Source organism: Tenrec ecaudatus, chromosome 18 (genome assembly GCF_050624435.1).
Source record: "Tenrec ecaudatus isolate mTenEca1 chromosome 18, mTenEca1.hap1, whole genome shotgun sequence".
Lineage (NCBI taxonomy): Eukaryota > Metazoa > Chordata > Mammalia > Afrosoricida > Tenrecidae > Tenrec > Tenrec ecaudatus.
This window is the reverse complement of record NC_134547.1, coordinates 46,543,839-46,564,779: the sequence shown is the minus strand read 5'-3', so window position 1 is coordinate 46,564,779 and position 20,941 is coordinate 46,543,839. Positions and strand designations below refer to the sequence as shown.

At 49.1% G+C, this 20,941-nt stretch overlaps 2 protein-coding genes across 4 annotated transcripts in view; both read right to left on the bottom strand.

Moving 5' to 3' along the window:
• The window catches only part of LPCAT2 (lysophosphatidylcholine acyltransferase 2), a 92,126-nt gene that overhangs the window by 8,461 nt on the left and 62,724 nt on the right, over window positions 1-20,941 (bottom strand). For all 3 annotated transcript variants that reach the window (XM_075537979.1, XM_075537981.1, XM_075537980.1), the window contains one exon: window positions 3,688-3,786. In XM_075537979.1, the coding sequence (XP_075394094.1) occupies window positions 3,688-3,786 (99 nt within the window). The remainder of the gene's footprint in view (window positions 1-3,687; window positions 3,787-20,941) is intronic.
• On the bottom strand, window positions 13,782-14,932 carry CAPNS2 (calpain small subunit 2). The gene has a single exon (XM_075537426.1). It carries the CDS (start codon window positions 14,635-14,637, stop codon window positions 13,894-13,896), a length of 744 nt encoding a protein of 247 aa, XP_075393541.1. The 5' UTR covers window positions 14,638-14,932; the 3' UTR covers window positions 13,782-13,893.

The following is a 20,941-nucleotide window of genomic DNA, read 5'->3' as shown; positions in this document are numbered from 1 at the left end:
TGAGGGAGTGGTAAGTATACTCTGTGGATAGCACAATGAACCCTACCAGAGGGAAGTGAGTTGGATCTTAGAACAAGAAGAGATGAGGACTGGCAGGTGACAGCTTGGGGCGCAAGGCAGAAGCGCGACACTGGACGTCTTCCTGGTTTGGGTCATGAGGAGGGCCCAATGACGTTAGTAAACAATTTCACAGACCTGGACACCAGATGCTAATGAAATCCAGGAATGAAAGCGGTGAAAAGGGGTAGTTACATGATTTCATGTCAACTTGAAGCATCTATAAAGGTGTAGGGGTAGAGTTTAGACTATCCATCAGGTCACAGCCTGGTGATGCCTCCTTGTGGGCGTGGCCCTCTCATTCGGGGGACCCTGGAACCTCCCCATTCTCTCTCTGCCTGCAACTCCCTGCTGGCTGACCTCGATTGTGGTCAGAGCCACCACCGTTGGATCCACACGACTTCACACCCATTAACGTGTGGTCTTCCTGCATTCCGCATCATTGCCATGTGGCTGCGTGAGGCTGAAGACAGACCTGTGGACTAGTATCAGACTTGTGGACTTGAGTTGGACTGGGCTGGGATGCTTTCTCGACACATATAGTTAGTTCTTGATATAGAGCTCTTTCTTACACATATATGAGTGTCTCTGGATTTGTTTCTCTAGTCAACCCAGCCTAACAAATCTACCTCACTTGCATCGCTCCTTTGCCACAACTCGCCCAGGTCATTCCCTCAGTCTCCCTCATCTACTCATCACTTCCACATAGCTTCCCTGCTACAGAGTTCTCATATGTAGGGTGACTGACTGACTAACCATTCAACCAACCCATTGCCATTAAGTTCATTTTGACTTAGCGTGACCCTATAGGATAGAGTAGAACTGCCCTATGGTGTTTCCAAGGTTGTCCATCTTTATGGAAGCAGACTGCCACATCTTTCTTCTGTAGAACAGCTGGTAGGTTCCACCCCCCCCCCCCGAACTTTCACTTGGCAGCAAAGCCCATGGCCACTGCGCCGCGAGGGCTCGTAAGCCTAAGGGAGCCCCAGAATGAGGGTCATGGTAGGAAGTTTAGCATTCAGTTTCTTTGCAGGTGTCTCCAATGATGTCTCCCCATTGCCAAGGATACTGGGGGACTCAGAATCAAGATGCCCTTAGCAGGTCATTGACCCAGGACCCTCTGGGGCCTTCCTGGTGTTTGAATCATGAACACTGGCGTTCGCCCATTCCAACTCCAGTGCCCGCAGGAGTTCCTGTGGCTATGACTCCAGAGGTCCCTGGTTCTGAGCCTGCTCTTGTGCCTCCTCCACAGCCTGACTGCTACGTCCTCCTGGCCGCCAGCCAGCCAAAGCTGATACCTATTGCTTGCAAAGAACGAGCTGAAATATAATTCTACCCCCAACAGTTAGTGTGAAGATGAAATGAGATTTTAAAAAATGAGAAGTGGCTTGTTAACTGTCAGGTGCTATTCAAAACCAGGGTGTGAAAGGATCCTGCAGTTAAGCAGACAGTGCGAAATGACAATTAAATACAGGTAGAAAATGCTTACAAAACCATCAAGTACACCTGAGATCCACTCATCCACCCACTGCCAGTGAGCCAGTTACAACTCCGAATGGCCGTCAATCTTTATGGGAGCAGACAAGCCTCAACCTTCTTCCAAGGCAGGTTTGAACCACTGACCCTGCAGTGAGCAGTCCAATGCTTACCAGACAGAGCCACCAGGACTCATGGCAAGATTAGAAACACATACAAACTAAACAATGTAAAGTATGACATTTGCCTTACTATAGTTTCAGGTCCTTGTTCCCTTTCTTTCCCTACCCAAAAACCAAGATTGAGACTAGATAGAAATCACATGACTTCTCTCAGGAGCTAATTACTGTGATTAAGGGCCACATTTTCTATCAGGATTTTCCCCTGGTAAACCATGAGTGACCATTTCTGTAACAAAACATATCATTACACAGACGATCCCCAAACAGAAACAGACCACTTGGATCAGAATAAGTCAGCTCTGTGTGTAATGTTAGGTTTGATGATGACGATGTTGGTAAGAGCCAGAGATTGTAAACTTGGGGAAAGTTCTAGCCCCTAACTTAGAGCCTGCTGCTGGGCACCCACCACTTAGATTCACTCCCTGGACCTGGCAGTCCCTTGGGTGAAACCCGTCTGCTTTGTGGCTGGTCTTGGAGGCAGAAGAAAGGGCTCTTGGAGGAAGACAATCTCTCCAAATCATAGAGCTAAGAAGGCGTGTCAGAGGCATGGTATGTTCCAGCATTTTCTTTGTTGTGTTAATGGGGTGACACCTGTGTCTTCAACCTACTCACTTTTGAGATTATACAGAGAGCCGATTCAGTCCAGAGGAGCAAGCAGAAACAGAAGGGACAAATGATACATGCCACACGGAAATGTTGCCAAGAAACCAGGGTATGCTAGGTCTCTAAAAACAGAGATATCTTCCCTAGAGAGGGCAAAGGGAGAATCTTCTCCCAAAGCCAGAACTTGAATTTAGACTTCTAGCATCCTAAACTGTGGGGGAATAAAGTTTTGTTCTTGACAACTACCTATTTATATAGCATTTTGGTTGCAGAAACACCAAGAAACTAAGACACTCAGTGGGAGAGTCTTCTCAGATAAGGGATCCCCTGATGTCAAGAAGAGGTTAATTCCTGCAGTAAGATCAGGGAAGGCAAATAAGAAAGGATGGCAGCCAACAGACCAAGTGGCTAAACATGAAGAGCTTACTAGAAAAAGGCTGGGAAGACCTGTAAGGGCATCATGTTTTGACTTGGAACTCAAAGGAATCTTCTGTTGAAATGCTAATTCCAGGAAGAACGTTCAGTCTCCTTAGATGGAGAAAAAAACACTATAGGGATGTGTTCTTTCTTCTCCTTTGCACAGAGTGGGGATCAACAGCGTCTGTATCCTCCACAATGCAAAGTTCCATTACGCTGTGGTAAGGAACAGGACCAGCGGTTTTATTTATCTGCCCCACAGCCTGGTGACCCAGTAGGTCTGGTGTTATGAAGCTGGCTGCTCCTGGGAAGATTTACAGTCTTGGAAACACTACGAAGCAGTAGTGCTCTGTCCTCTAGGGGCGCTGTGAGTCAGAATTCACTCAATGGCACCTGGGTTGGCTGCCTTAGCTCCCTGTGATGTTTTAAAAGTGAAATGCATGATTCGACAGGGAAAGCTACAGGGTGGGATGCTGGGGGATTAAAGATGGTGTTCACCTGACATGACCCCAGCAAAATAAATTCCATCAGAAAAATATCACTTAGACTCTCACGCACAGAGGGAGAAAATAAAGATGAGTCCCACTGTGGGGGTGGTGACGGGGATGGCCCGCAACAGGTGGTGTTTATTTATAAACCTCACTTTGGGACTTCAAAAAGGGGAGGCTGAGAGAAATAATTTTTTAAGTTAATTTGTGAAGTCGCCTGCTCTTCAGTCTTGATGCTGTTACCCAGGCTGTTTCTAACGGCTTTTAGGCTTCAATGGATGCTTGTGTTTTCTTCTTCTTCTCTCATTCTCAGTAGCAATTGTCTTAATCACATTATTCTCGCAGACTTGTCACAGCAGATCTATAAACGCGCCTAATAGATTCGCTGATTTCCGAATAATACACTTAGGGTCAACCCTCGTTTGCGAGGCCGACCAAGAGGCTTCCAGGGGGGCTGACAGTACCTTAAATGCCACCTGGATGATTTCCTCGGTGTTGGCAGGATGGCACAAGACCGCCAGGCCGATCACGTACTCTCGGAAGTCGATACTGCCATCGTGGTTCTGTGAAACAAGGGGAGAAATGAATGAGGGGGGCCCCTAGAGGCATGACCACTCAACACAGCTCACATGGTGACATTCGGGTATGCCACCTACCCGGCTCAGCATCTTCGTGCACTGAAGCTGATTGACAAAAAGTCCCCGGTGAGAGAGAACAGCAAGCAAGTAGCTCACTGTTTCCAGAAGGAGCAAACAAGCATCGATCCGCTGAGCAATAAAATCAGCACCCTGGAGCACTGAGGCCATTTAGGGTGGCCTTACAGCGACCAGAGCGGGATTCTGGGCTCAGGCCTGATGGAACCCCACTTTCATGCTTCATTCATCCTAGGTGGGATCACTCCATTCATTTCAGGACACATGGTGGCCCTGCCAAATGCCTTCATGTACAGCGGCCCATGAGGTGTACGTGGATGTACATAGAGGTACATGGAGGGCGAGCAAGGGGTACATGGAGGCCAACCTCACAGCTCTAGTCTTTCTTTTATCCAGGCTTCCTCTGCAGAAAACCAGAAGTGGGAGCCAAGCTCGGCCCCTCCAATGGCCCCCTGGGAAGATCAGGCCCCAGAAGATGCGGCCCTTTGAAGAAGCAGCTGTGGCTACAGCTCTGGACACCAAACCTAATCAGGCTACCCCTGGTCACGGAAAGGCTGCGGAGGCCCTTCTCGATGTCATCTAAATGAGAGGATGGGAAAGGCAGAGCCACATGAGATACTGATCTTCTTCTGCACGTTAGCTATTCACCGAGAACAGAAAAAAGAGAGCTTAAGAAGGAAGGGGGGTATAGGAAGGAAAGGAGATGCGGGGGTGGGGGAGGGAAGCAGAGGAGAAGGAAGGGTTGACGGAAGGGAGAAGGGAGAACACGGAAAAAAGATGGAGAGTGGGAGGGCAATGAGAAGGGGAGGAGGGACTTGGGCACACATACACTCGGGAAATCCACCCCAGGTGTGAGTCACTTTGGCAGTGAAGTCTTCCAACAATGACTTCCCAGATAACCTGTGAACAGGCCAGAACAAGCCAGAGCAGCATTTGCCAGATGAGCCAGCGTTGTTGGCACCAGCAAGCTGGTCTTCGTCCCCGGTGACTACAGTCATGCACCTGCAGCCCCTTAAGGGCACGACGGCGCTTCTTGCACCAGTGCAGTTGGGCACTTGGGGGGACACCAACAATGCCACCCTCTTCCCAGCCACCCTTACCTGGGGTCTTCACGTGATAATGTGGGGTTCTTGGGTGAACTTGGGGAAAAGGCGTGGGAAGCCTTGAAATGGGATGAGATCCCCGCCCCCTTGGATTTTGTCTAGGGAAATATTTCCACAGCTGTCCAAAGACACCCCCCCCCCAAGTCACAGAAGGCCCCACATCACTTCTCCCACAAGACTTTATCTAACCAAGGAACAGACATGGTGAGGGCTGATCATTTCATCTCACTGGGCCACTGGAGTTGGTGAGACAGGGAGTTTGCAAGGTTTCCCTAAAGAAACAGGGCTTCTTCTGGGGCGGGGAAGCCCGTGTCAGCTCACTTCCAGTTTTGTCAGGCTTCCAGCTTGCGAGAACCGTCTGCTTTCCATCAGATTGGTTTCTGTTCTTAAATCGGCTTTACTGAGGTATCATTTACATTCGATAAAAATGTCTCCATTTTGACCAACGCACAGAAGACCAGGAGGTTAAGCTCCCCACCCTGCCCACACACACCTCGTCATGACTCGGGAGAAGCAGAGGGTAGGGGAGGCATCGCAGCCTCCCCAGCACCCTGCTCCTGTGTCAGGGGAGCCTGTCTTGCAACTGCCCACAGAGGTTTGGTGGGGGGGGGGGGAGACTAAAGTATCGCGAAGACTCACGTCTGAGGTCCTTCTGCCGTGGGTTTTCTCCACCAAACAACACAAAAGCCCCCCACGGGGAACTGCTTCTACCTCTGATTACTTATGCCTTGGCGAGTTAGGGTCATACATTGTCTGAATGACGGGAAATATTCCTTTGAACTTATGCCGTGTCTTTATTGTGAGAGTCCACAGGTTTTATCTGTGCTGACCCCTGTACAAGAATGCACGTTGAATATACCATAACTCAATTTTACACCGAAATGTACTAGACCTGGGGCAGGGCGTTATGGGTACAGGAATGCAGTGGGGTTTTGGGATCTTGGGGTCAGGATGAAGAAACCCGCCTCAAAGGTCCAGGGAGCAGCTCTGGGTCGGCTGCCATCAGGGCAGCGTCGAATGGGGCAGTGGCTGTGGCAGGTACCTTGTGGGGCCCGCTGTGTGTTTGGAGAGGACAGCTGGGGCTGGGATCAGGTAGCAGCAAGACCTCTCCACCAGGCCGGTGGCCTGTGGGTCCTTTGGGGGCACCTGCGGGGATGCAAAGAGGCCCCGGAGGCAGGGAAGGTGTCTTAGCAGCAAACATTGGGTCTGGTTCTTGGGCAGGTCCTGAGGAGCCCACCCTATGGCCCTGGGTCTGCACACCCCGCCATACCCACCTAGCAGCCCATGGAAGAGGGTGCCCAGGGCTTCCTCTGCTGACAGCTGCCTCCCTCTGGGTCTCCTGGCAGCGCAGCGGGCTTTCTCTGAGAACGGGGTCCCTGATGTCGGTGGTCTCCAGTTCTCGCCCTTTGCACCAGTCCAGCAGGTAAAGGGAGCAGTTACATCCCAGCTGTTGCACGAAGCATGGGACTCCATAGTCTCCCGTTCCAGGGGCTCTGCCACCCTTTGGTGTCTGGCTGGGCTGTGGAGCCAGGCTTCCCAGGGAGTTCAGGTCCCCACCTTTCAGGCAGGCTGTCCTTTGGCTCCTCTGCTGGAGGGGAGGATTTGGAGAATGGACAGCTTCCTGCTCTGGACCCCAGGAGACCCACTTCTCACAGAGCCAGAGCCCATGTGGGCTGGGCAGGGTTCCCTTCCCCCACAGGGGCTCTGAAATGGGTGGCTTGGAGTTTTCCTTTCTGTCGACAGCCACTTCCTGGAACTGGTGGACTGATGGGATGCAGCTTCTCTGGGCTGACCCTTAACATGGAGCCGGCGAGAGGGTGAAAGACAACGTTCCAAGTGCTGGCAACAGGCACGGGGCCTGGTGCGGGATGCAGCCCTGGGCGGGCCTCCTGCTTCTGGCTGTTGGGCAGTGTAAGGCCTCCTTTGGCTTTCAGCACATGGGAGTCCGGTTCATTGTGTGTGAAGTCTTCCGCCACCAAGGGTCCCTTCTGAGCGCTCTACCTGCAGCCTGGGTGTGACAACCTGGCACCGCCCAAGTTGTAGAGCACGATGGTTTCTCATCCTCATCAGTGGACAACAGCCTCTTTGTAAAGCATACCTTTGGACCACTTGTAAGATGCCGAGCTTCACAGACAACACACCCTCCACGTGCCGGGGCCTGCCACCCTGGCAGCTGCAGCTCATGCACGTCCACCACCTGCCCTATGAAGTCATCCCCGCGCTGGCAGCGGGCACCCCCACCTCCGAGGCAGCAGACCACCAAGAACTCGGAGCACAGAGCACAGCAGCCACGTGGCCATAAACCAAACTCACTGCCAAGGATCCATGCCGACTCACAGCGACCCCCCAGGACAGAGCGGAACCTCGAAACCACAATGGCAGAAGCGAGGGGCTAGGCTGCTGGGCGTTCCACCATCTGATACAAGCCCTGCACTGTGATGTGGGACTGGGGCCCATTTCTTCTCTCTCTTCCTCCCTCCCTTCCCCAGTTCCCCACCATCTTCAAAGCAGTTTTCTCCGGTGGATAAGCATGGGTGTGTATATATGTATGAAGAACTCTTACAGATGCTGAATATTATCATGGTAACAATTTTTTCTTAGTTGCTGTCATTAGAAAAAAATAAGTCTCGTGCGAGTCATTTTGACTGACAAAACAATGTTAAGGCAGATGAACTGCATGAGGTCTGGTACAAGCATGTCAATCGTAGTAATGGAAATGTAATGTAAAGTAAATGAAAAATTACAGTAGTAATGCAAAGAAAATAAAAAGCAGCCTGGAGATGTTTTTCCTGAGAGATTCTGTTGGCAGATTAAGAAAGCAGTTTGAAGACGCTAAATTTACAATCAGCACATTCAGAACTGGATGGAATCTTACTGACTTCTTTTTCCTAAAGAAAAAGCGGCCACCCAAGTTTTATCTGAGGCTATGATTGTTGTACGAAAAACCCAAACAAAACAAACTCGCTGCCACCATGTCCATTCCAGCCCCAGCAGAATGGAGCAGAGTCACCCCTCTGGGTTTCCGAGACTGGAAATCATCATGAGGAGCAAATAATAAGTCATCTTTCTCCCGCAGCACTGGTGGGTCCCACAGCTGGCTCTGCTTATCTTACAGGGCAACCGGGGCCACTCAAGTGCCATTGAAGGCAGTACGACATTTCAGACATGCCTTGTCATTCCATCTGAGACACCTCGAGTCCCTCCGAGAGAATTATGAAGAACAATAACAACAACTTTAGATAGGAAAATGTATCATGGCCTTGTTTCAAAGGAAGAGATCAATTTTTATTCACTAAGCAAAACAAAACAAAAAATAAACTAGTTGTATGAGCCCCTAAAAAATGTAAAAAAAGAAAATGATTAGAGCAAAGAATGTACAGATGTGCTTTATACAATTGATGTATGTATATGTATGGATTGTGATAAGAGATGTATGAGCCCCTAATAAAATGTTAAAAATAAATAAATAAACCAGTCCCACGGAATCACAGCTGGCTCAGAGAGACCCCAGGTGACAAAACAGAATGGCCACTAAGGTTTTCTAGGCTGTAATCTTTATTATGGATTTTAACCTTTTGATTATGAATTGGATGAAGGTTTCTGGAGCTGATCAATTTTCCATTCAACGATTCATACACATTTTGTTTCATGCCGGTGATTGCCGTCCCTGTAGTGCAGCATCATTTATCCGATTTCTTCCCTGCGTTTTCGGTTTCTATTCCCACTTCTTTCCTAACCCTTCTGAAACTTGTCCTTGGGGAAATGCTCCCCGTTTGCTCTCAAGTGGTTGATTGTTCTACGGTGTTCACATCTCCCTAGTCTTTGCATTTCCCCTTCGCGCTTAGAAAAGTAGAGGGCCGTGGAGTGAAAATGAGGAGGGCCTTCAACAAGACGGATCCACTCAACGGCTGCAACAATGGCTTCAAACCTAAGAGCGACGACGGGGAAGGCACAGGGCCAGCAGGGCTTTGTATCATTGTACATTGGGTTGTTGCGGGTCTGAGCCAACTTGACAGCATCGAACAATATCAATTGTTTGGCTGAAAAGTGAGCCAGGGGAGGAATTAATTCCCAGATCTGAAAAGGGATGAAGGGTCACAGGCTCGGGAGTCCTACCTGACCAGTAGGCCTGGTCTTTTTTGTGATCTTGAGTTTTGTTCTCCATTGTTCTCCCACACTGTCCAGGGCCTTCTAATGGGACCCTGTTCAGAGCAGTTGTCTGTGCCGATGAGCTGGGTGCCCACTAGCGCTTCTGGTGTTGGGGTCATGCAGAATGATCTTTGCATGGCCTTTTAGTCCATGGAACAAATTAGTTTCCATAGTGTTTTTACATTTTGTCTTACTTTTTCTTTTCCCTGGGGTCTCAAAAGCTCATGAGTTGCTCGCCATTCATCTAAGCAGTATGCACATTGTCTTTGCCAACTCTGTTGTGCCAACTGACCTTAGTGAATGAAACCCACAGACGCCCTCCCTCACAGGTGTTTGGTGATGTGTAAGACATCTTCACCACTTCACTCTGTACGCCCCACTGCATTCAGGGCTCCAATTGCCACAGAGGGAAGTACGCATGTGTGGATACCCTCTGCCAAAATTATAGAGATGAAGGGCACACACCCACACTCTACCTCCTGCACCTGTGTGGGCAGACATGCTTCTACTGCATTATTGCAGGCTTGTGTATAGAGCAGCCTTGATCTCGGTTGCTCTTTAGCTCTTGTCTTCTGCTCAGTGTCTCCTCCTGTCTCTATCATTGTTCGCCATCAGTGCCTTTTCCGTCACCCAAGTGAGCATGTGTCTGTCTACCTTCTACCAGCACAATCGCTGCAAGAGCACCTTCTCCATGGAGTGGCCAGGGGGCTTTAGGCCACCAACCTTGAGGTGAGAAGCCCAGCACTTAACCTCTGTGCCACCAGGGCTCCTTTCATCCTTCCCTTCAACGTGCTCTCATCTGGAGTCCAGGGCAGCCCAGAGGAGCTACCAAAAGGGGAGACTGAGCCTCACAGAAACTGCAGGCACTGGGCCCTGGACCCTCAGCTGGCAACAGGATTGGAAAAGCAGGGCTATGCCTGTTGGGGCCACTGTGAGCACCTCTCTGTCCCCACATCACACCACACCAGTCCCAGGGCCAGCAGGCCATTCAAGCCACTTGTTCCCACGCTGTCCATTTGGAATTCCCAGCGGAAACATGGCGGGTCTCGTGCCTGAGTCTTAAGCTCCTGTTTCCTAAGGTTGTTTCATAGTTAACAGTTTTAACTTAACAGAATCAGAGACTTTTTGGCACGTGTTAAGTGCAGCTACATGTAAGGTACGGTTATGAATGGATTTTGAGATAATGAGCTCCCAATGATAGGGCCTGTCTTCTCTGTGCTGTGTGGGCTCTGCTGTTACACCGCACAGGACAGCCTCTCCACAAGCAGGAGATCCTCGGGGGCGGAAAAGCCTTGTAAATGGCACATAAAGTAGAACTTACTGGGCAGTGTCCACTAAGACGGCTATAAAGATACCCTATAAATCCAGAGGGGTGTTATTATTGAGATACAATAAATTCTCAGTTACCCACAGGCATCAGGGAAGAGGTTCTGTTTCCGGGAATATTCTGACGGAGAGAATATTCTACCCAGGTATAGAACTGTTTTACTAATTTTATGGGAATTAAATTCCTTTAATCCACCTTATATTAAAAGGAATTTTTAAAAAAGTAATTCTGAAGGCACTTGGAGATCTCTACCCTGTCGATTTGCTGTCAAATCGATTCTGACTCAACGCAAACCTATCAGGACAAGCGGAACTGGTGGGTTTGAACAGCTGACCTCTAGCTCACTGCTGAGCGCTTTACCTTCGTGCCACCAGGGCTACTTGGAGTAGGTCAGAGATTGAACAACTGTGCTTGCATTCGCTCTGGGGAATAAAAGAAACGTGAGCCGCCTCAGCCTCTGCCTGCTGTGAGGGAACCAGACAGTGGGCACTCCTATGGCCGGAACAAGAGAGGCTTCTGGTGTGAACAATTGTCTAAACTTTTATGAAATTTCAGGAAGGAAAGTGTGGCGACACTGTCCTTCCCACAGTACCATGGGAAGTTTAAATCATAAGTTCAATATCCCGAGTCCTTAAGGGACATCCCAGTCGTCTTCCTGATGACTCTTTCATATGCTTAATAGGCTCGCGGACATCGAGGCCATGCCGACTCACAGCGACCCGATAGGGGCATCCCAGCCTGTACATCTTCACAGGAACATCCAGTCTCATCTTTCTCTACAGGAATGGCTGGGGGGCTTGAACTTCTGATCTTGCCATTAGCAGCCCAAGGCCCAACCCACAACACCACCAGGTCTCCTTATGCTCAGTGTAAGCGGGCTTATTCCGAAATAGAGAGATTGTCATTGCTGAGTGAGGACTTGGAGAAACCCTAACCATCCTGTAGCTGTCCTGAGCCTCCAGGCAGAGCGTCCCGCGGAACTGACAAGCCCCTCTAGGGCGGGCTCTCTGCACTTGGTATGGTTCAGAACCCAGCATGCTGGTGTTTCATAAATATTTCACGGTGGCGCTGGAGAGCACGGGGCCGAAGGCCAGCCTCTCCACATTTCACAGGGGGTTTCTGAAAGGCGGCTGGGGGCCTGTTAGCAGGCTAGTGACATACTGTCTGTACACCTTCCCTCTGAATGAATATAAAGAGGAAGAGAGAATTTATCTACATGCTGCGCTGCATTGAACACCTTCCCTCTTTCCCTCTGAGAACAGCCAGGAAAGTGGCCATGCATTAAAGCCCAGAGTGGAGACTCACGACATAGCGGGCAGGTGGACCGAGCACTGAGGAATATAGGCCCCGCCCCAGTCCACTCGGCACCGGACTCTAGGTTCTGTGGGCGCTGCTCCATCAGCCTGAATCACAATGACAGAGCCGCGCAATGCCTACACAAAGCCTGGAAGCCATGGGGGTGGAGGTTCCCCAACAGCCCAATAGTCCAACGCATGGGCATGGGCGATCCAGACAGACTCTGGATTACAGTCAGACTGGTCTGGCTGACGGACCCTACTTGTCCTTTAATGTGAATCCAGTTGCCCTCATTGTGAAACGCTTGAACCAGCCCCAGGCTCCTACCAGAGTCTTCACCACAACCCCCTGCACTTGCTGGACCTGCAGCTTTCAAATCCCAGAAAAGGTTTCTCGCACTCAACCCCCAAACCCCACCGCCATGGAGTCCCTTTTGCCTCATACACCGAACCGACCCCATCGCCATCGAGTCAGTAGGTTCTGCTGAGGCTGTCAATCGTTATAGGGGCAGCCAACCTCATCTTTCTTCCTCAGTGCGGCTGGGGGGCTGGAACTGAGGTTCGGCTAAGGCAGAGCTGTGGGCTCCTTATATCAGACCTACAAATCCACTTACAGACATTCAGGAACAGTTCCCGCTGGCAGACCTGAGTTCTCCAGCCTCACTTCTAGCTGAGCCAGCTTTGAGGAGTCCTGGGGAAAGCCTCCTGTTAAGGCAGGCTCTCAGCCTGGACTGCTCATCAGAACCCTCTGGGGCCTTTCCCTCACCCCACGACCACCTCTACACCACTCCTGCCAGTACCACCAACTCCTCTCACCGCCAAAACCACTCTGCCATCAAGTGGACGCCGACTCCCAGTGACCCTGTGGGACCGAGTAGAACTGCCTTGTGCGTTCCTGAGACTGACTCTTTACAGTCGAATGCCTGGTCTTTCTCCTGCAGAGAGGCTGCTGGTGTCCAACCGGGGACCTTGCGGTGAGCAGCCCAGGGCACGACCCCTACGCCAGCCGGCCTCCGCTCTTCCTCTTACCGTTCTCACCAAACTCGCTGGGGTGGGGCTTCAGGAGCTAGCGTGGAGGAGCTCTCTCTCCTGGGACGCTGGATCCCAGCCAGCGCTGGGAACTGCTATCTCCATACAGAGGAGGGGACGTTGGCCTTTCCCCGGCTTTATATGAGTCGCCATCGACTCGATGGTGGAATTCTATTTATTTGTTTGTTCATATTCCATTTAACTGATGGCGTTCTAAGGTTTTCTTCTTTCCCGTGTTTACTTGATTTCCTGCCTGAGATGTTTAAAAAACAAGCAAGAGGACTTGCCTTGCTCCGAGGCAAGACAAGGTAAGACATAACAGCCGGGCGTGCCTGGTATTGTAGTAAGCATCCATCAGAGCAAAGGGTTGATTCATTGTAAGCAGCCAGAACCATCTCACAGGGAGCTACCCCTGATCTTGCCCCCCCCCCCCGCAACTGATCTTGACTTTCCTTAGGAACAGAGCAGGATAAACGGAACCACTGCCCTAATGTGAATTTAACTAGAGGAACCCGACTAAAGAATTCTAGAACTTTAGGCCATTGCTCGGCCGCAAGAAAATGCTTCGCTGACCGGAGACGGCTTGGAGTCGCATTCTGAAGCTGTTTCTACCCGGTTCCACACAGAGTTTTCCAACAAGGCACATTGTACATAATGGAAAGATCAGCTGTGACTTCAGATTCTGAGCACCCTCCTTATCCTTCGATGGGGACAAACCTCTCCGGAGTGCTTCCTTGGTTCAGGCCAGGATTGCCCCCACCCCCTACCCCACCTCAATCTTGTTCTTAACAACAGAGTTCCCACTCCTTGGGATTATCTACCAAATGAGCGATAACCATTAATTACCTCCTCCATGAGGGCTCTGTCTGCAACCTCCCATTACTAATATAACCTGGCCTCCCCAAAAGCCAGTATACAAACCACTCAAATCAATTCTCATGAAACATCTCTTTTAATTAAGCCAGAAAAGTGACTCAATTTCAGAATTAGGCAGAGGTGTGATGGAGCCAGCTCGGGAGTGACAGCTGCGATCGGGGCCAGCAGGCCTGTGGAGGCGGGCCCAGCTCCAGGAGGGCTGTCCTCCAGGACGGGGCGGCCTTGCGGTGTGGCCGCTTCAGGAGTACATGGTCAGCTGCAGCCACTCTTGGATGGACACCTGAACAAGGCCATCGGCATCTCGGTCCAGAGACTTGAAGGCACGGAACATGGCATCGAGGCGAACGAGGCAGTTGATGAAGTTGTTAAAGTCCATGCTGCCGTCCTCGTCAGCATACCGGCGGACAATCATGTGGTAGAGCTGGTCATTCAGCCGGAAGCCTGCTGCCTGCACAGCCCCCTGAAGCTGAGAAGGCCCCAAGGACCCGGAATGGTCGCTGTCATATTGCTTATAGACACATTGCCATTTCCTGATGTTGTTCCACAGATACTTAAATTCTTCGAAGCCCAGCTTCCCAGTTGTGTCGCTGTCCATGACAGACACAATGCTGCGGCAGGTGTCCAGGCTGAAGCCGTCTGTCTTCAGGTCCGTGTGCTTGGCAAGGACCTTGTTGAGGATGTTCATCAGGTCGGTGGCACCCACCTCCATGTCTGGTCCGGCCAGTTGGGCAAATTGCCTCCGAAATCGCTTAACTTCCTCGCTTTCACAGGCCTCCACGGTGGTGAAATGCTGCTGGGTGGGCGGCGGCTCGGGGGTGTACTGAGCCGCGGCCTCACTGATGAGATTCACAATCCCTCCAACGAGCCCTCTCACACTGCCTCCTGCTCGCCCTGCTCTCTGGCCCCCTCCTCCCAGAAAGCCGCCGAGAGCTTCCCCGAGGCCTCGTTCTGCACCTTCCAGCACAGCCTTTGCGAGAAACATGCTTTGGGATTCACAGAGGAGTGTGGAAGCTGCCAGGATCTTGGCGATGGTGTGGAGGGGAGCTGAGATGGAGTCTGAGGTGCTCCCAGGTGGAAGAACTGGCTTTTCTGTGCCTGCTTATCCAGCACCACACCCTGGGGGTGCTGCCTCGCCTTGGACAGGGAGAGCTGGGAGTCCATTAGGTCCTAGCACCTGCCGTTTCTCAGAGGCGCACACTTAATGGATCCCCATTCTTCTAGATACATATTCATGAGTGATCCATTGGAAAACATTGTATTTCTTCAAGGAAAACATACAGAGCTCTAGATTTTAAGAATATGTGATATCATATAAAATATGATGTAAAAGATGAATAGTTATACTTCTTAGTTCTTCCCTGCTCCCTTGCCCTGCCCCAGTATCTGAGAAATGACCCCCCCCCCAACAAAACCACAAACTCGCTGACATTGAGTCAAGGTCGACTCATAGTGACCCTATAGGGCAGGGTAGAACTGCCCTTGTGGGTTTCTGAGACTGTGAACCTTTATGGGGGTAGAAAGACTTGGTGCTCCCCTGTGGACCAGCTGGTGATTTCGAACTGCTGACCTTGTAGTTAGCAGCCCAATGTATAACCACTACATCCCCCGGGCTCCTTGAAAGATGACAGTTACTTGGATTTTCCTACCAAGACAAGGTAAATGACTCATGGTTTTCTTTTCTAAAGGAGTTGCCTGGTTAGAGGGAACCTCAGAATCCATGGGTATTGGAAGGACTTTTGCCTGATCTCCCTCTTTCTGCATAAGTTCTCAAAGGGCAGTGTGCCAAGAAACACTTGGACCAGGGATACTTATTAAAACACAGACATTCTGACTCACTCCATCTGTTGTGGGACCCATGGCTCTATACTGTGGGAATCTTCATGCAGTGTAACATTCATACCCAAAATAGAAAGCACTATCAGTTGTAAGTGTACAGCTCAAAGAATTTTAACAACTATACGCACCCAGGTCATGCTCAAGAAACAGGAAACAGGACCCATGAAACTCCTCCTGCTCTCCTTCAAAGTCACTTTGGTTCCCCAAGGGGACCTGCCCTCCTGAGAGTTCACCCAGGCTCCTTCAGCCTGTTTGGTCCAGCAAATGAAAGGGATCTTACAGCGTGTACTCTGGCATGCCTGGCTTGCATGCCCTGCACTGTATTTGTGAGTTCTGATTCTATATTTTTAATAAGCACCTTCAGAATGGATTCGGTGGATCCCAGTTGGTACTTTGAGAAACAATACCCTTAGTAATATTTATGCAGCTAGGTGACATAAGTGGGTGACAACTACCTGCCAGCTGGCGGTTTGAATTGATCCAGAAGCGCCCTGAAAGGCAAACCTGGCACTCTGATTTCAAAAGGTCCCACGGGCACTTCTACTCTGCACACCCAAGGTCATCATGCATTGGGATCAACTTGAGGACAACCAACAACCCTTGACCCTCGATTGGACCAGAGTCCAAGTCTTCCCTTAAAGTGTTTATTGATGAAGCTCAGACTACAACCTTCACTATGGATTACACCTCAACATAAAGAAAACAAACACCCCTACACAAACTGGATGGAGAAGCAACCCCCTGATGAACAAGGAGAACAGACATTGTCGAGGATTTCACTGAACTTAGTGCCACAGCCGCCACCTACGGAAACAGCAGTCAAGAAGTCAAACAAGGTGGTTTCGTTGGGCAGATCTGCCTCCAAAGATCTCTCTCAAATCTAACAACAGCAACAACAAAGCCAAGAAGTCACTTGGATGACTAAGATGAGTCTGACGCATGTCTTGATAGTTTAAATCACCTCATGCGCATTCAGAAATTGGACAAAAAGAGAGGAAGAGCAAATCCGTGATGTACTTGAACTACAGAATTGGTGAAGAGTGGACCAATCTGCCTCAGGGGAAGTGTATCCCGAATACTCTGTAGAAGTGAGCGTGGTCAGTCTTCATCACACTGGCTTGGTCCACATTTTCAGGGAGGGCATTATACTTGGTATAATACAGGGTAAGTGAAAAAGAAGAAAGCCCTCCGTGAGATGGACTGACAGAGTGGCTAGAAATGTGGGCTCAAACATACCCTACTTTTGGGAGGATGGCACAGAATGGGGCAATCTTACGTTCAGTCATACGTAGGGTCACTCTGAGTCAGAATTGACTCAATGGCACCTCACAGCCTCAATACTAGAAAGAGTTCTCATACAGGTCCTCCAGAGGCCTCTGGAAATTCTACTGGTGAACTCAAGGAAAAGTGACCAGGATGTAATGACTGATTCGCGTTATCAGGTAGCATTTGGGGGTTCATTTTCTATCTGCAAAATTTCTCTTTCAATTTTACAATGATTGAATCAAATTTATTATTATCAGGACTTGGGCTTAATAGTTAGAAGACAAAAATGAATTCAACAGGATTGCTGTTCTAAAGGATAAAGATGAGCCCCAGTCATCTGAATTGCTATGTTCCTATTTCTACTCCATGACGTTTTTATAGAGTACAGTTTAGGACTGGGGTTTCATCAGAGTCCTCTGAAAGAAACCAAAGTATTCTGAAGAAGGAAAGTATAAGAGAAATCAAGATATTTATCCAATATCACACAGCTATACTTTGTATTGTCTTACCTACTCAGTATGGTGCCCAAAGACCCCTGGGTGGTGGTTTGCAAGAAGGTTGGTGGTTCAAACCTACCCAAAAGTTCCACAGAAGACTTCGATGTGGAATCTGCTTCTGTAAAGCTTATTGAGGATACACAATGCAGGGCAGCTCTCCTCTGTGAGCCAGTACTGACTTGAGAATAACTGGGGGTGTGTGTGTGGGGGCGTGTTGTATTGTTTTTTTTAAATGGTGCTCAAAATCGACAGCCAGGAATTCTGCTGAGGCTCAGGGAAGGAGAACCTTGACAGGCTGTGTCTGAGTTCTCCAAAGAGACAAGGGATCAGAGAAGCAATACAATGGGGTTTCCAGAAAGCCTCCTTGTCTGGTGAAACCACAGAGGCACTAAGGCATGTGAAGCCCACTGTGACTACTCCTGGGAGGATGGACAATAGGGTGGGATAGGACTGGACCTGCCAGGTGACAGAGGCCATCACACAGGTAGCTGTGGGGACCAGTGGAGGCTCAACTGTGAACTCAAAAGGGGATTCGAGGTAACCTCGACATTCTATCTAGAGCCAAGGACTGATTATCCTAGCTGCTCCTCGGGAGAACAGAAGTGGCGTGAGGTTCTGCTCTGGTTAGGACATGGGAGCCATGTCCTGTCGCTTCCTGCCTTAGCTGGGGGTTTGGGTTAAATTCACCAATGACTGGCTCTGTTTTTGACGCAGACAAGGAAGTGGCCCTTGTGAACACAAATGGCCCAGGATTTTCGCAACCACTCCAAAAAGTCTTGCAAAAGGACTCTTCTTTTTAGGAGATCCCAAGGGGCCATCTGGCCTCGGAAAAACATCCATTCACATCGACTTCTCTCAGAGGAAATTACCTGGCTTTTGTTTTAATAATATTACAAATTAACTTGATAGTTATGTCATACAAATGAGTCATCCGATGAGTCTCCTTATGTCTATCTGAAGTGTCTTTTGCTGAAGTTTAAATCCAATTCCTCTTATTTATTTTCTGTGAAGATGGAGGGCATGTGGCTAATAGTTTCTCATAAGCCATCAAAGAATAAAAGACTGCTATTAGATTAACAGGCCTTTCCTCTCTGGGCCATTTAATCCCCTAAGGCTATTGATGGGAACATTCATAGCCACTGTGAATGCTGTCTCAGGGAACTGTACCGTCCAGAGCTGCAGAAATCAGGCAGGGAAAGAGGCCGAATCTGATGGCTAATTTCATGACCATTTGAGAATAAGTGTTGTTGAACTTAATACGCTAATGGTGACATGGGAGTATTCTAGCAGCATTATTTATAAGATCCATAATTGGAAACAATGTCTACCAACTGGTGACTGAAGAGACAAAGTGTGGTATAGCCACACAATGGACTACTTATTCAGCAAGAAACAAGAGCAATCGACTGATGTATGCTAAGTGTGGGATGAGCCTCAAAGACATGATGCTAAGGGAAAGAAGGTGGACACAAGAGACCATTCATGGTATCAATCTATTGTGAAATACCAAAAAAGTCGGGTCTAGAGAGCGACAGAAAGTAGATTAGTGTTTTCCTAGGGCTTGAGGGTGCAGACAGGGTGAACATTTAATGGACGGGGGGCTCCAAGGGGTGATGGAAATGTTCTAACTGATTTATAGGGATAGCTGTCCAACTTGGTAAATTTACTACAATTGTATGATTGAAATGGGTGGACTGTCTAACACGAGAAAGAGGCGCAATGTGAAGGTTGTTTTCAGTTTTGTTTTGTTTGTTTTTTAAGTCAGCGCCCATCGCTTGTTGTGAAATAGAGCAGTGAAGGAAGTGTTCCGGTCCCTGCGTTGCCTTGGGCATGGCGCTTCCTCTCTTGGGCCAAAAGCTTTCTGCAAAATGAAGAGGATGGGCACTGAACACCAAAAGTCCCCTCAGCTCTAAGATTCTGCATGTATGACAGCAGCATCCTTCTCGGATGGCCCTTGGTGTCCCTCTGATGCCTTTTTAGGGTAGGTAGGTGTGATGGTTAGGTTTATTGTGCCAACTAGAGTAGTAGGAACATGTGGGCTGAGTGTGATCAAGTCACAGCCTGATTTGAGGGAAAGCAAGATAAATGAAGAGAATAGGTGTCCCATATCTCTCTTGCTCCCTGGTGACCAGACCGGAGTACTGCTGATTTAGCTAGTTCTCTGCCTCGACCTGTGTGCTACACTACCTGTGAGCCAAGCCAACCCATGGGTCCTGTCGCTAGATCTTGAGGTGCCTTCAAGACCTGCTTTGCCATGCTGCTGGTGCGTACATCGTTTGAGCTTGAGGCTGGTGGATCCTGTCCCCACGTATTGCTTGAGCTTGAGATTGCATCAGAGTCTGCTTTGCTAAGCTCCCACGCTACTGACTGTTGCTGACCCACCCTGCTGTCTGCTGCCAATAGGCAGACTCTGCCTGTCTTGCCTGAGGGAAGACTCTACTGTCTGCTTGCTTGTAGAGTAACTGTTCCATGAAAGTGAGCTAAACTGAGCCCTCCGTACAGCTGTGTGGACTAATTAGCTGTTATATTCCTACCCTCTCAAAAATATATTCTGTTATATTTCTATACAATCATGTGTTCTAGTTTTGTTTCTCTAGAGAACCCTGCCTACCATAATAGGAATTTAACCTTCCTTTACCTTCAGTCTGGTCCTATGACCTTCAAAGGATGCTTGATTATCTCTAGCTGTAGTTTGATACTTTCAAAACTATTCCTGATAGCTTGTTTTCCAAGGTAGTCTTGACTGGGGCCTATTTTGTGCACTGCAAATTCCAAGAAGAGATACTGAACCTGGTCTCAGGTGATATGAGAACTGACCACTCCCACTTGGAGTGAAACCCTTCTGGTCAAGCCGGGCCTTCATATAACTGCAGTGTGATCTGGGCCAGACCTTCCCCATTAATTGGTGAGAATGTCATGCTGGGTGAAACCAAAAGCCTTCCTAAAGCCCACACAGATACTATCTGCTCCTTTTCCCTATACTCCTGGCCTGTCACTCTATCGTCAGAGACAACTGCGCTGGTCACATCTTGTGTTTTCACGAAGCCCCGCTCTGTACTTCCTTGACTCCTGGAGGAACAGTGAGCACTCATCTGCTCGAGGAGGACTGCTAAGCTTTTCCTTTCGGCTTCCCGTGTGGATCTCTCATCTGACGATGAAATGCTCAACAAAAAGTCCATAATCCTCAGGTTTAAATAGGCATTGCCAGTGTAACAACATGCACCAAGAGAAAATAGGCAGGACCTTCAAAAAGTTCATGAAAAAACTCCACTGTCTTTCAATTCCATTTCCCCATGTCTTTCATATTATGATGATGAACAAAGTCAATCTGAGAACTGAAGGGGGAAATGGTCAGAAATATAGAGCCTTCAAACTGTTGGGGCAAATTGTACAGTAGAGCACTAAAGTTCATCTGCCCAATCCAGAAAGCCAGGGGCTGTTTCTACCAACTACAGGAAACGTCGATTTCTACAGTGCAGAGAATGCTTGATGTGGCCCTTCTAGCGATGATCTTTGTGACTCTCATGAAATAAGTGTGTAATACTAAGCAAATGTGAATTGCCAATAGCTCACCTATGGGATTGGATAGCTTGTTAATAATATAAATAGTACCTTTGTGGGGGTGGGATCATGCAAATAGGCAGAGGGAACTCTAATGTGGGGATCGATCAATTTTGTCATCCTGCT

Excerpts from the sequence above, each read along its gene's own strand:
- CAPNS2 (XM_075537426.1), bottom strand. The coding sequence starts at position 14,637 with ATGTTTCTCGCAAAGGCTGTGCTGGAAGGTGCAGAACGAGGCCTCGGG.